The sequence below is a fragment of the Bombina bombina genome, chromosome 4 (assembly GCF_027579735.1).
Source record: "Bombina bombina isolate aBomBom1 chromosome 4, aBomBom1.pri, whole genome shotgun sequence".
Lineage (NCBI taxonomy): Eukaryota > Metazoa > Chordata > Amphibia > Anura > Bombinatoridae > Bombina > Bombina bombina.
Window position 1 is genome coordinate 586,356,149 of NC_069502.1, and position 16,730 is coordinate 586,372,878.

The 16,730-nt window shown below is 37.6% G+C and overlaps 1 protein-coding gene across 4 annotated transcripts in view; it reads right to left on the reverse strand.

Annotated features, from left to right (window-relative positions):
- Positions 1-5,855: 5,855 nt before the first annotated feature.
- The window catches only part of FBXL4 (F-box and leucine rich repeat protein 4), a 323,445-nt gene continuing 312,570 nt past the window's right edge, over positions 5,856-16,730 (reverse strand). For all 4 annotated transcript variants that reach the window (XM_053710564.1, XM_053710565.1, XM_053710562.1 and 1 more), the window contains exon 8: positions 5,856-9,035. In XM_053710564.1, coding sequence (XP_053566539.1) covers positions 8,872-9,035 — 164 coding nt within the window. In that variant the 3' untranslated portion in view covers positions 5,856-8,871. The remainder of the gene's footprint in view (positions 9,036-16,730) is intronic.

Consider the following 16,730-nt stretch of genomic DNA (forward strand, 5'->3'; position numbering starts at 1 on the left):
TCAGCTATAATGAAAACCTGGCCTGTTGGGGGTACTTAAGAACCATTGTTGAGAAACACTGTACTAAAGCACCAGCTCATCGGAAATGTATTGATTACCTGGAGAATAAAGCACACCTACTCTGCTCACTGACACCCACACACACTCTGCTCACATACACACTCACACAATTCTGTGGCACAGTGCCAGTTACTAAGCAATTGGAATGATACACAATCTCTTCTCTACTCACTACTGTATTGTAAAAATAGAAATAATTTACCATACAAGTTTTACACAAAGTTATCAATACTGCCAACACAGCTGCTGCAAGATGGTGTTCAAGAAACGCATGTGCACATCCCACTTAGGTATGCTCTTCAACAAAGGACACCAAAGGATACCAAAAGAATGAAGTACATAATAATAAAAGTAAAAGCTTATTTTTTTGTGTGTGCAATTTATATCTGAATGATGGAAATGTAATTATGACTTTCATGTTCCTTTCAAAAACTAATTTGATTTGCTGACATGGGGCCAGTAACAGTTGATGCGAATTCTCAAAATATAAATAACTAGAAAAGTCTATTAAAATAGCATGCTCTACCTCAATCATGAAAGTTTAATTTTAAAAGTCTCCCTTTGACTATGTGTTTAACCAGTTACTTTACAGTGGCATTATTTCTAAAAACATTTAACTGCAATAACTACATATATTTTTTAAATGACTCATTATCTCCTTTTTAATATAAACTTGTATAAAAGCAGCACATATTAAAAACACAATGCAACAGCTTTCAATTGATTTGTGAATTACAAGTTAACAGCAGTCTTTAAATAAATGGAGACACAGAGAAAAATAAAAATAGATACTGCATTCTCTGACTGAACAGACATAACTTGTATGGAGTTTGTACCTAATTAAATCAAATAACCATGAAAAAGGGAGGCTTAGCAATATTCAATGTCAAAAACTTTAATTTAAATAATGTGGACACTGCACACTTAACTTCAAACTCTGGGTTTTAAATGATGGATTTAAATTTAAATTGACCCTTTGACTTCCTGTCAGTATTGGGATATGCGCACTTACTGTCCCCCCCTGTTAATGAGCTGTGTCTGAACACAATTTATGAATCACAAGAGATGTAGAATACTACTTTACTCTTCTGCTTGGTGTCATCTGTTCTTAGGTTACCTCAGCTTCCAGTTGTGTCACATGACCCTGCTCACTGCATCCTCCTTCTGATTAATCTATATATCCTTCACTTGCTAGGAGGCATCAAGAGGGGTGCCTCCTATTGGTCCCAATTTTTGCTGCTAATATATTGACAGAACACAGGTGGCGCTGCAGCACAGCTTTTCCTTTGACCCATGTACTGCAATGGAGAGAAGCATTCCTGTACCTGCCTCTCCATAGCATTACATGGGGGAAATATTATTTTTTTTAGTTTTAATTAAAATTTAATTAAGCTTTGGCCACATATGGCAGGGTAGGCACTGCCTCCTATGAGTGCACGTCCCTGATTGCTGGGTATAAGCATAAATCAGACAAGCTATATATACTGGTCTGTATGTGTAAGGAACATGATTTACTGATTAGATTAGAAGCAGTTTACTTTTTATAGTACTTTTGGGCTGCATGTGGCTTCACACCTCCTCTGCCAATGTACACATAAGCAGGGGAAAGTCAGATCATTTCACAGTTACAGCTACACAATTTGTAGTTTTATCTTCTCTCCCTGCACCCTTGCTGTATCTGTATATTTTTACTAGTTACACAATCAGAAGCAGCAGTATTCAGCAATGCTGATTTATACAAATGAACAAGCAAAGTATTATATACTGTGTGTGTGTATATATATATATATATATATACACACACACACACACACATACATACTACCGGGCCCTAGACATATCCAGCTAACATTTACTGGGCCTTGGAGCCACCGCCTTAGACTACAGAATTCTGGGATTTATTGCTTTCAGCAACAGTCTTAGAAAATGCTGTTAAATAAACATACAGTTTACTTCTATTAAATTTGCTTCATTCTCTTGGTATCATTTGTTGATGGAGCAGCAATGCACTACTGGTTTCTAACTGAACACATGGGTGAGCAAATGACAATCGGTATAGATATGCAGCCACCAATCAGCAGCTAGAACCTAGGTTCTTTACTGCTCCTGAGCTTACCTAGATAAACCTTTCAGCAAAGGACAACAATAGAAGGGAGCAAATTAAATAATAGAAGTCAATCGTAAAGTTGTTTAAAATTGTATGCTTTGTCAAAATCATGAATGTCTAATTATGACTTTAATGTACCTTTAATGTGTCTATATGTGGCTCATTTTGGCAGATTACATGATTTTAAGACCTATGAGGTCTATACTATACTTTTATTTATGTGTAATACATAAACAATTGTAAGTATAGATATGTGCTTATGCTCACATGATTCTTTAATAATAACTATATATATATATATATATATATATATATATTGTAGGTAAATCATTCAAATATTGTAAAAACTTAGCTCCAAGTCAACCTCCCGATATTTCTTGCTGCACCAATACAAACGCAGCTTGTGTGTGTCAGTATGTGTGAGTAACAGTGTAAGTGACAGTATGTGTATGTACCAATGAATGTGTGTGTAAGCCTGAATGTGTCTGTGTATGTGATAGTTTATTTAACCCCTTAACGACCAAGGACGTACGCCGTACGTCCTCAAAAAAAATACACTTAACGACAGAGGACGTATGGCGTATGTCCTTGGTCTTGGAAAGCAGTGGAAGCGATCCTGATCGCTTCCAGCTGCTTTCCGGTTATTGCAGTGATGCCTCGATATCGAGGCATCCTGCAATAACACTCCTTGGCCATCCGATGCAGAGAGAGCCACTCTGTGGCCCTCTCTGCACCGGACATCGATGGCCGGTATCGTTGGTGGGAGCCAGTCTGGGAGGCGGGTGGGCGGCCATCGATGGGCTGTGTGACGTGGAGGGGGGCGGGATTGTGGGAGGGATCGCCGTGGGCGTACACGGGGGGCCAGGGCCGGGCACGTGCACGGGGTGGAAGCGGGTGGGAACGGCTACACTACAGAAAGAAAAGTTGGATAAAGTGGGGTAAAATTTAATTAAAAAAGCATCTAAGGGATCTAAGAGGGGGAGGTGGGTTGTTCTTTGGGGAGGGGGAAGCTACACTACATAAAAAAATAAATTAATAAAAAGCATTTTTTTTTTGGTAAACTGGGTACTGGCAGACAGCTGCCAGTACCCAAGATGGCTCCCAATAAGGTAGAGGGGGAAGGTTAGAGAGCTGTTTGGGGGGAGGGGGGTCAGGGAGGTTGGGGGCTAAGGGGGGATCCTACACATCAGCATATGTAAATATGATTAATTTTTTTTTTAAAAGATACCTTTTATTTTAGTACTGGCAGACTTTGTGCCAGTACTTAAGATGGTGGGGACAATTGTGAGGTGGGGGAGGGAAGAGCGCTGTTTGGGAGGGATCAGGGGGTCTGATGTGTCAGGTGGGAGGCTGATCTCTACACTAAAGCTAAAATTAACCCTGCAAGCTCCCTAATTAACCCCTTCACTGCTAGCCATAATACACGTGTGATGCGCAGCGGCATTTAGCGACCTTCTAATTACCAAAAAGCAACGCCAAAGCCATATATGTCTGCTATTTCTGAACAAAGGGGATCACAGAGAAGCATTTACAACCATTTGTGCCATAATTGCACAAGCGGTTTGTAAATAATTTCAGTGAGAAACCTAAAGTTGGTGAAAAAGTGTTTTTTTTTTTTTATTTGATCACATTTGGCAGGGAAATGGTGGCATGAAATATACTAAAATGGACCTAGATCAATACTTTGGGTCGTCTAGTACACTACACTTAAGCTCAAATTAACCCTACAAGCTCCCTAATTAACCCCTTCACTGCTGGGCATAATACACGTGTGGTGCGCAGCTGCATTTAGCGGCCTTCTAATTACCAAAAAGCAACTCCAAAGCCATATATGTCTGCTATTTCTGAACAAAGGGGATCCCAGAGAAGCTTTTACGACCATTTGTGACATAATTGCACAAGCTGTTTGTAAATAATTTCAGTGTGAAACCTAAAATTGTGAAAAAGTGAACAATTTTTTTTATATTTGATCACATTTGGCGCTGATTTGGTGGCATGACATATATGAAGATGGGCCTAGATCAATACTTGGGGTTGTCTACTACACTAAAGCTAAAAATTAACCCTAGAAGCTCCCTACATGCTCCCTAATTAACCCCTTCACTGCTGGGCATAATACACATGTGATGCGCAGTGGCATTTAGCGGCCTAATTACCAAAAAGCAATGCCAAAGCCATATATGTCTGCTATTTCTGAACAAAGGGGATCCCAGAGAAGCTTTTACAACCATTTGTGCCATAATTGCACAAGTTGTTTGCAAATAATTTCAGTGAGAAACCTAAAGTTTGTGAAAAAAATTGTGAAAAAGTGATCTCATTTGGCGGTGAAATGGTGGCATGAAATATACCAAAATGGGCCTAGATCAATACTTCAGGATGTCTTAAAAAAAAAAAATATATACATGTCAAGGGATATTCAGGGATTCCTGAAAGATATCAGTGTCCCAAGGTAACTAGCCCTAATTTTGAAAAAAAAAAAAGTGGTTTGGAAATAGCAAAGTGCTACTTGTATTTATTGCCCTATAACTTGCAAAAAAATCAAAGAACATGTAAAAATTGGATATTTCTAAACTCAGGACAAAATTTAGAAACTATTTAGCATGGGTGTTTTTTGGTGGTTATAGATGTGTAACAGATTTTGGGGGTCAAAGTTAGAAAAAGTGTGTTTTTTTCATTTTTTCCTCATATTTTTTTTATAGTAAATTATAAGATATGATGAAAATAATAGTATCTTTAGAAAGTCCATTTAATGGCGAGAAAAACGGTATATAATATGTGTGGGTACAGTAAATGAGTAAGAGGAATATTACAGCTAAACACAAACACTGCAAAAATGTAAAAATAGCCTTGGTCCCAAACGGACAGAAAATGGAAAAGTGCTGTGGTCATTAAGGGGTTAAAGGGACAGGAAACCCCAAAATTCTCTTTCATGATACGGATAGAACATACAATTTTAAACAACTTTCCAATGTATTCCTATTATCAAATTTGCTTCATTCTATTGTAACAATTGTATTCTATTGTGGTGTAATGCTGAAGAAACAGCATTACACCACTGGCAGCTAGCTGAACACATCTAGTTAGCCAATTACAAGATACAAGTGTGTGCAGGCACCAATCAGCAGCTAGCTTCCACTTGTTAAGGATATGTGCGTATTCTTTTTCAACAAGGTATATGAAGAGAACTAAACACATTTGAAAATGGAAGCTAATTTTAAAGTGACTTAAAATCACATGCTCTATCTAAATATTGCAGGTTTAATTATAACTTTCCTATCACTTTAATGCTTAGCATATAGTGGCTTCAAAATGTAAAGAGCACTTGTAAAGTAGGACTAATAGTATTTTGGGATACTTTTCAATCCCTGATTTATATATATATATATATATATATATATATATAAGGGAGTCATTGCCTGAGGCCATGCCGTCATAGGAGGAAGACGGATTAGTCATTGATGACGTGTGAAGAGAGGATCTCTGGGTGGGGGAAGCTGCTCTGGCTGTGAAAAAAACAAAGGTAAGTTTTTAATCAAAACGGCTGCTTTCTAAACTTTGATGAATGAAAGTGTCCCTGTTTTTAATAGTATTTTTAAAAACCGGGCTTTCATTCATAAAAGTTTACCTTCACTTTAATATTTAATTTCCCATAAAATATTTACATAAAAGTATGAAAAAAACTTTGCAATGTATTTTCAATATTTTCTGTTTTTCTTCTAATAATAGATACAACAACAAAATAAACGAGTGCATAATGGAGGCTTCAGAATCTTGATCAGAATCTTGACCCTAAAACAATCTACACAGCTATTTATTTATTTTTGAAGTGCAGGAACTAATTTATATCTTCTCCTAAATCATAACACAAAAGAAAATATATTTGAGAATTTTTCAGAGACATTGTGTCAATGGACTGCAAAAAGACAACAAAAAACTAATTACTAATATAATGACAATGTTAAACACTTAATACATTTTTGCAGTCTCATAACTTTATAGTCATAACTATTTGAGCAATCTATGCAGTTTACAAAAAAACTTATGGGTAAAAAATGCAATGTTTTTTATGTATCACAGAGGAACATATATGTCTCCTTGAAACAGGTTGTTGTAAATTACCCACTGGTGAAGAAAAGTCTTCAGAAAAACCTCCAAGGAGATTGCTTGTTTTTTTTTTCTTCAATGTAATTCCAGGATTTAAGTGCTGAATAATATGAATGACTGAATTATATACAATATATTAGTATCCCAGCAGTAAGAATGTAGCTGAAAAGATTTACCTAGCATAATATTCTATGTATCTTATGAGGCCCTCTTAATCAAGGTCTGCTAAAATTAAATATTCCTTCCATATTATTTATAATAAACTGTAATATTAGTTTGTGAAACACTGAAATAAATATATCAAAGAACTGCATAATTTATTAGTGTGTCAATAGAAATATTATTTTTACAAAAAGCACAGTAAAAATGTCTCGTCTTGATGCATGAAACCTCAGACAACTAGTTCATTTTAATACTGTTGCTATCCTATCTCTTTAATGAGAACAAGGAGTAATTGTTCTGTTGTAAAATACATTATTAACCCCAAAAGTTTATTTCATGATTAAGATAGAACATACAAATTCAAACAACTTTCCAATTCCCTTTTATCATTAAATTTGCTTAATTCTCTTGTTATCCATTGCTGCATGAACAGTAGTGCACTGCTGATATCTAGCTGAACACATCTAGTTAGCCAATCACAAGAGACAAATGTGTGCAGGCACCAATCAGCAGCTAACCCCCACTAGTGTATGATATGTGCGTATTATTTTTCAACAACGCATACAAAGAGAACGAAGCACATTTGAAAATAGAAGTGCATTTAAAAGTGTCTTAAAACTACATGCTCTATCTGAATCATGCAAGTTTAATTCTGACTTTCCTATCTCTTTAAATAGGCCTATGTGATCACACTGCTATTAACAAGGCTAAATCAAATAAGACAAAATATTTATTCTTTCAAATAACACAAATTTTATAGCAAAGAATGATGTTTGTGAAAACTTTACGAATAGTGCATGCTGTCTCCTAAGCCCCAATTCTTTAGTTACTGTAAATTAACCATCATTCTTCAACATTCTGCAAGTGAAAGTTTTCATTGCATAAAGTATTTTTTTTAAATAACCCACACAGAAGTGCCTATTGTGTTCATATCTTGAAGGGTTCCAAATATGAAATGCTATCAGAGGCTTTGTTATTTTCACAAAAATACTCATTCACTAAATAATAATTCTGAAAGCCTGGGATCCTGAAGAAGCATGGGCTAGCATATGGCTAAAATCACACACAAAGTGTGGATACTGATTTTGGAGGTTGTTGATTTAATAATTATTTGGTGCCCATTTTTGTTAAATTTGAAACTTCACTTGTTTATGTAATATGACATGGGCATACAGAGTACTATTGAAGAGGTGTAAAAGAGAAACAGGCTCCTCTCATAAGTCTATAAAGCAAGCTTAGAATATGTGGGCAGTTGGGCACAGAAAGTCACTTAGTCCAATCCTTAACATATTGTACATTTGTCATCAAATCTTCTTGCTGTATGAAGGAAGTTTAATGGTACAAGTTACCTGATCATATATAAAGTAGAAAGTAGGAGAAATGCAAAGCACAGCAGAAAAACTAAAAACGTCAATGCAAAAGCCTCCAGGACTCACCATACTCAGTGAAGCTAATTCAAATTTGCAGCAGCCATTTTTGTGCACTTGTATAGGCTAATATACATTTCACTTACTGTGAGTGGTAAGACAATCTATCTCACCATCTTAATAGGACAAGAGGTTTATATTGCACAGGTTACACTAGCATTAAAAGTCCTAAACCATTTGCTAACACTTTCAATGGAGATGATCTAATATCTCACTTTCTGCTTATGACTGAAATCTTTCCTCTAGGAATATAAAAGTAAAGTCAGAGACTACTCAAGTGGTAGACCATTAAGGAAGGAGTCAGACCTGAGGCTCTCACTTGTTTTAAACAGTTTATATTATGAAGAATACTAGCATATGTTTGTAAGCCTATATTAAAGCTATTTTTAAGAGACAAAAAAAATTGCAGTAGTAGTAATTTATCAACAATTAATTACATAAATTATCTTTACATTTCACTTAATTGTTTTGTACTCATTAAGAAACCTTACTCACCACCTTCATTATAAAGTATAAGGCTGTTTTTTCTATAGTTTCTTAAAAATGACTTATTTGAAATCCAAGACTTAACTACAGAACTACTGCAAGCGTGTACAAGTGCATTTGAGAGCTATTGTATTATCACTGCTCAGCTTTTAAAAAGAAGGCAAGAATGATCTTACTTGCATATTTTATCTTCCATACTTTCAAGTAAAAAACAATAGTTTAAAAAACAAACCACTACTAAATAATAAAAAACATTTTTTTGGTGTTCTTGTGCCTAATAAATTAGGTTCAGACAAAATAAATATTTTCCTTGGTTAAAACAACAAAATAAATATCTTGATGAAATAGTTTTTCCATAAGCAGAAAAGAGTTTTAGGTATAACGAGCTATTAAAAAATATAAGGGAACATCACCAGTTTTAAGGGAAAGACTAAGATCAGAAAAAAACGTTAAGAAAAAAATAAATGTTTAAGGATTCATTTAAAAAAAAAATAAAAAAAAATGTCAAGAGCTGCAATTTGTTTTCTATTGAGTGAAACTCTTCTTTATGGACACATTCGGAAATTTGGAGTTAAGTTCTTGAACAATTCTGCTGTCAATTTGAGAACAGAAGGACACATCCAACAAAGAAAGTTCTTTACAACATTCCATTAACTTGCGCAAAGATGCTGCACTCACCATTCTTGTACCTGCAGAAAATCAGACAAAAATCGTTAATCGTTTTGAGTATAGGATATTAACTAACATTCATCTAGATTACAAGTTTTGCATTCGTGTTTTAACGCTGAAAACATTGAAATTTCAGCATTAAAACAGCAACACAGCCATTAGGACTCTTGTCTGTATAGCTGTACCACAATCCTTTTAGCCTGTAACACAACGTCAGTCCCGCACTCAAAAAAAATTATGTTTTTTCATGGGATTCCCATAGCGCTGCCATTACAAGTTTTGCAGTGAGACTAAAAAGCTTGCGTTACACCCTATACCGAAATGATCCGTACCGCCATCTGAGAGCAGTAGTTATGGATTTTATGCAACAAAACTGTTACATAAAACTCATAACTAAACTGTTACAAAGTACACTAACACCCATAAACTATCCATTAACCCTTAAACCGAGGCCCTCCTTGCATCGCTAATGCTATATTAAAGTTATTAACCCCTAATCTGCTGCTCCCGACATCGCCGCCGCTAAAGTTATTAACCCCTAAACCTCTGGCCTCCAACATCACTACGACCAAATAAACCTATTAACCACTAAACCGCCAGCCCCCCACATCTCTAAAAACTAAACTAAACTATTAACCCCTAAACCTAACAACACCCTAACTTTAAATTAAAATGGCAAGATCCCTATCTTAAAATAAATAAAAACTTAACTGTGAAATTAAAAAAACCTAAGTTTAAACTATAAATTAAACTAACTTTAATATTAAAATAAATATTAAAATAACTATCAATTAAATAAATTAAATTACTCATTAAAAAAACCTAACACTACTAAAAAATTTAATCTAGTTACAAAAAATTAAAAAAACTAAATTACAAAAATAAAAAAATACTAAATTACAAAAAAATTAAAAAAATACTAAATTACAACAAATAAACAAAATTTTCCAAAATAAAAACAATTACACCTTATCTAATAGCCATATCAAAATAAAAAAAAAACCCTAGCCTACAATAAACTACCAATAGCCCTTAAAAGGGCCTTTTGTAGGGCATTGCCCTAAAGAAATCAGCTCTTTTCCCTGTAAAAACAAACCGAAGACCCCCCAACAGTAAAACTCACCACCCAACCAACCCTCCAAAATAAAAAACCTAACTCTAACAAAACCCTAATCTACCCATTGCCCTGAAAATGGCATTTGTATGGGCATTGCCCTTAAAAGGACATGCAGCTCTTTTTCTTGCCCTTAAAAGGGCTTTCAGCTCTTTTAAGACAAGCCCAAAACCTTATATAAAATAAAACCCACCCAAAAAAACCTTTAAAGAACCTAAACACTAGCCCCTCTTTAGGTACTCACAGTTGCTGAAGTCCGGCTTGAACGATCTTCATCCATCGAGGGACCGGCATCTTCTTCATCCCTGCGGAGGCGGAGATCCAGGCGGAGGTCCATCGATCCGACGTGGAGGTCCTTTTCATACGATCGTCCACCACACACTAAGCATTCAAATGCAAGGTACCCCTTTTATACTGGGGGTACCATTGCATTCCTATTGGCTGAAAATTTAAAATCAGCCAATAGGAATTAGAGCTGCTAAAATCCTATTGGCTGTTCAAATCAGCCAATAGGATTTAAGCAGCTCTCATTGCTATTGGCTGATTCGGGAGCAGTGGATAAGGGGTGTTTAGACCTGGGGTTTATGTTAGGGTGTTAGGTTTAAACGTAAGTTTTTTTTCCCCATAGACATCAATGGGGCTGCGTTACGGAGCTTTTCATTCTGCGATCGCAGGTGTTAAGCTTAAGCTGATGTCTATGGGGAAAGCGTGCATGAGCACGTCAAAGCAGCACTTGTATTTTGTACGGTACGAAGCTCAACGCAACCATATCGCACGCACAAGCCGGCTTTTCAAAATCTCGTAATGGTAGTGCTATGGAGGATGAAATAACGCAACTTTTAATCTAGGTGTATATTAGTGACACATGAATATGTATTTATATGCGTATATATGTATTTATATGTGCATATATGTATTTACAGACATATATAAACACAAAAATACATATGTATATGCACATATATATATATATATACACACACAAACAAACATACATATATATATACACACACATATATATATGTTATTATTATTAGTGCGAAAGACATGCAAGGTGACAGTTATGAGAGACAAAGACATAAGTGCATTGGAGCCCTTTGAAGTCAAGTAGCTGAAAACATGAAAAATTATAATTATGCAATATTCATATTTAATAAAGTGTTTAAAGGAACATTCCAGCAAAAATGTTTGTAATATACATGAATTAGCAAAAATGCTTATAATAAAACCTATAGGTGTTTCAAAAATGTATTTAAGTATGCACTGTGCACCAGCAATTTAAACACAGAAAGCCTAAGGTGCTTATGTCATCTGATAATGACTCAATTTTTTATGTGCTGACATGATACAAGCCCTACTGGCACTCTGAGCTGCTGCTGTATTTAAAATGCACTGAGAATATCTAGCTATGCTTCCCATGCATGTGCAGAGAAAAATTTATGCTTACCTGATAAATTATTTTCTTTCCTGTCATGGAGAGCCCATAAATCCATTCTAATTACTAGTGGGAACTAAATTCCTGGCCACCAGGAGGAGGCAAAGAACACCCCAGCAAAGCTATAAGTATCCCTCCCACTTACCATAATCCCCAATCATTCAGCCGAAAAAATACGGAAAGAGAAGAGGAATACCCAGGGTATAGAGGTGCCTGAAGTTTAGAAACCAAATAATAAGCCACCTTGAATTTAGACAAGAGCGGTTTGTGGACTCTCCATGCCAGGAAAGAAAATAATTTATCAGGTAAGCATAATTTTTTTTTTTTTCCAATGGCATAGAGAGTCCACAAATCCATTCTAATTACTAGTGAGAACCAATACCCAAGCTAGAGGACACAGAATGGAAAGGGAGGGGGAGACAAGACAGGCAGACCTAAACTGAGGGCACCACTGCTTAAAGACCCTTTCTCCAAAAAGAAGCCTCAGCTGAGGCAAAAACATCAAATTTGTAAAATTTTGAAAAGGTATATAAAAAGGACCGAATGGCTGACATGCAAATTTGCTCCACGAAGCCTCATTCTTAAAAGCCCAGGAAGAAGAAACAGCCCGAGTTGAATGAGCCATAATCCTCTCAAAAGGCTGATGTCCAGCTGTCTTATAAGCCAATCGATTAAAACTCCTCAACCAAAAGGAAAAAGAGTAGTTACAGTGGCCTTTTGACCCCTACGTTTGCCAGCAAACACTACAAAAAGGGCAGAAGATCCCTAGTCGTCTGGAGATAGAATTTTAGAGCATGAACCACATCCAGGTTGTGTTCAAGACGTTCCTTCTGAGAAGAAGGATTAGGACAAAAAGAAGGAACAACAATTTCCTCATTGATATTGCGGTCCGAAACCACCTTAGGAAGAAATCCCAATTTGGTACGAAGGACCGCCTTATCATCTGTATGGAAAATAAGATAAGGGGGATCACACTGCAGAGCCGAAAGTTCTGAGACTCTACAAGCAGAAGAAATAGCCATCAAGAATATAGGTTTTGAAGACAATAGTATAATATCAACAGAATGAATAGGCTCGAACGGAACCTTCTGTAACACCCGAAGAACAAGGTTAAGACTCCAGGGAGGAGAAACAGGTTTAAATACAGGCCTAATTCTGACCAGGGCCTAAACAAAAGACTTGATATCTGGTAAGTCGGCCAAACGTTTATGCAATAAAACCGAAAGGGCAGAGATCTGACCCTTCAGAGAACTGGCTGACAAACCCTTCTTCAAACACTCCTGGAGAAAAGACAAAATACAAGGAACTCTCACCTTACGCCAAGGAAAACCCAGAGATTCACACCAGTATAAGTAGCTGTGCTAGACCTTATGATATATCTTATATTACGAGCCTGGATCAAGCTGTCAATAACCTTTTCAGAAAAAACCTTGTCTAGACAAGACAAAGAATCTAGATTTGGATGAAGAAAAGGACCCTAAAGTAGAAGGTCCTTCCTCAGTGGTAACCTCCAAGGAGGAGAGGACAACATCTTCACCAGGTCCGTAAACCAAATTCTATGCGGCCAAGCTGGAGCAATTAGAAATACTGAAGCTCGCTCCTGCTTGATCCGGGCTATCACCAGAGGAAGGAGGGCAAACGGAAGAAACAGGTAAATCAGACTGAAACTCCATGGAACCGCCAAAGCGTCCACCAAACCTGCTTGCGGGTCCATTAATCTGGACCCATATCTGGGAAGCTTCGTGTTTAGACGAGACGCCATCAGGTCCAACTCCAGAACCCCCTCTCTGAGGGTAATCATCGAGAATATTCCGGATTAAGAGCCCATTCCCCTGGGTGAAACGTCTGCCTGCTCAAGTAATCTGCTTCCCAGTTGTCCCCACCTGGGATGTGAATGGATGAAATGTGACAGTTGTGGGACTTCACCCACTGAAGGATGTGAGAAACCTCCTTCATCACTAAGAAACTCCTTGTTACTCCCTGATGGTTGATATAAGCCACTGATATGATGTTGTCCGACTGGAATCTGATAAAAAGGACTAAACTCAATTGAAGCCATGCTATCAAGGTATCGGAGATAGCTCTCAGCTTTAAAATATTTATTGGGAGGATGGACTCCTTCTGAGTCCAGGTCCCTCTGAGCTTTTAAAGGACCCCAAACTGCACCCCAGCCCGAAAGACTGGCATCCATAGTCACAATCTCCCAAGATGGTCTCAAGAAGCACGTGCCATGAGACAGATGATCCTGACAGTGCCGCCAGGAGAGTCTCTAGCAAGGTTGTCTAGGACTATCCTTTGAGAGAGGTCCGAGTGGTCTCCGTTCCATTGCCTGAGCATACATAAACGTAGAGGTCCCAGAAGAAAGCGAGCAAAAGGAATAATGTCCATGGAAGCCACCATGAGACCTATTACTTCCATACACTGTGTCACTGAGGGTCGGACCGAGGATTGGAGACAAAGGCAGGTGGAAAGAAGTTTGGACTTTCTCACTTTTGTTAAGAAAATCTTCATAGAGATCGAATCTATGATTGTACCCAAAAACCAAACCCTGGTACTTGGAATAAGGGAACTATATTCACCATCCAAGTATGAGAACAGAGAGTAAACAACAGAGAATCCGTATGGGATTTTGCTAAAAGAAAAGATGGTGCCTGAACCAAAATATCATCCAGGTAAGGAGCCACGGCAATTCCTTGAGATCTGGCCACTGCCAAAAGGGCCCCTAGAACCTTCATAAAGATTATGGGAGCTGTGGCTAGACCAAAAGGGAGGGCAATAAACTGAAAATGTTTGTCCAGGAAGGCAAACCCGAAGGTATTGAAAATGATCCTTGTGGATAGGAACATGAAGGTAAGCGTCCTTCAGGTCTGTTGTGGTCATGAACTGACCCTCCTGTACTAAAGGGAGAATGGAACGAATAGTCTCCATTTTGAAGGACAGAACCTTGAGAAATTTGCTGAGGCAATTCAGAACCCAAAATAGGTTGAAAAGTTCCCTCTTTCTTGGGAACCACAAACAGATTGGAATAAAATCCTCTGCCTTGTTCTGCCAGAGGAACAGGAGCGATCCCTGACACAGTTTAAGAATGCCTTTCTTTTTTCCTGGTTTGCTGATAACCTTGACAGAAGAAATCTGACTCTCGGAGGACAAGATTTGAAACCTATCTTGTATCCCTGAGAGACCACCTCCACCGCCCAAGGACCTGGAACATCGCAAATCCAAGCTTCTTGAAAGAGAGAAAGTCTGCTCCCCACTTGATCCAATCTTGGATCGGGGGCAACCTCTTCATGTTGATTTGTTCTAAGAAGAAGGCTTCTTGGACTGCTTGCCCTTATTCCAAGATAGGCTGAATCTCAAGGAGGGCTTGGTCTGTACAGGATTGGAAGAAGAAGAGGATTTCTGTCCCTTGAAATTGAGAAAGTAACGAAAATTATAAGCTTGGCGACCCTTAGGTCTAATCTTCTTATCTTGGGGAAGAAAAGCCCCTTTTCCACCTGTGACAGTAGAAATAATGCCATCTAGACCCGGGCCAAATAATGTCTTCCCCTTAAAAGAAAGAGTGGAGCCTTGACTTGGAAATCATGTCTGTCGACTAAGACTTTAAGCACAAGGCTCTGCGAGATAAAATTACAAGACTGGAGGTCTTTGCACTCAGATGCACAACCTGCATACTGGCATCACAAATGAAGGTATTTGCCAACTTTAACGCCATACTAGCTACCGGTTGCCATAGCAGCCCTTGGTGAAGAAAAATCTTCCTTAAAGGGACATTAAACCCCAACATTTTATTTCATGATTCAGAGAGACAATATAATTTTAAACAACATTCCAATTTACTTGTATTATCTAATTAGCTTCATTATTTAGATATCCTTTGTTGAATAAATAGCAATGGACATGGGTGAGCCAATCAAATGAGGAATCTATGTGCAACCACCAATCAGCAGCCACTGAGCCTATCTAGATATGCTTTTCAGCAAAGGATATCAAGAGAATGGAGCAAATTACATAATTGAAGTAAATTAGAAAGTTGTTTAAAATTGCATGCTCTTTCTAAATCATGAAAGAAAAAATTTGGGTTTCATGTCCCTTTAAGTTAAAGGAAGTACTATCCTCTAGAGGAATTGTAGTCCTCTTAGCCAATGTGTCTATGGCTCCGTCTACTTTAAGAATAGTACGCCAGAGTTCCCGTACAGAGTCCGCAAGAGGAAACATTTTCTTAAAAACAGGAGATGGGGTAAGGGAAATCCCCGGTTTCTCACATTTTTGGGAAATAATATCTGACATACGATCTGGAACAGGAAACACTTCCACAGATCTAGGTTTTGATGTCAAAAACCCTGTTTAACCTTAGGAGTCTCAGTAAGGTGTGGGTTCAGAATCCTCCAGAGTAGTCAGAACCTCCTTAAGTAGTAAGCGGAGGTGCTCTAGTTTAAATCTAAAACTATGAATCTACAGTGCTAATCTCAGTAGAATCTGATTCAGAGATCTCGCTATCAGAAGCCGTTGAAGAATGGTCATCCTCAGACAATTGGGATAAGCTGACCAAGGTAGCCTTAGCGTTAGAAGATATTTCTGCCTTAGAGGAAATATTTTTAGATTTTCTTTTTCTCTTACCCGAGATAAATAAGGCTGTCAGGGCCACAGATGCAGCTGAGGTGAGCTGTGCAGCAAAATCACCTGGTAAAAATACACCTCCAGGCACAGACTGAGTAGAGCCACAGGGCACTGCTTGTGTAATGGCTAGGGACGGAGACTGAGGAGAATGTTGAGGTATGTCAGGAGCAGCATAGTCCTGAGAGGCAGAGGACTCTGAGGGGTTACATATTTTTGGAATCTTTATTTTTGGACTGCAACATATATGTTACACACGTGGAGCAACATTGCACAGGAGGAATCACTTGTGCCTCTAAACAATATAAACATTTATCAAAAATACTAGATAAATCTTTGTCTGTTTCCATAATGTAAATCCCCTCTCTTATAGGTAAACCCTGGAATTTCTCTAGAAATATTTAAATCTAAAATCAAATTAAATCTGGATTTGATCTCAGCTTGCAACTCTCTGACAGAGAAAGCAACTAAAGCGGTACCTCTATACACACAGCCGTTGCTGGAGTAATTCACCACCTTCTGACAAACCACCAAAGTCACTAAGTAGTTAGA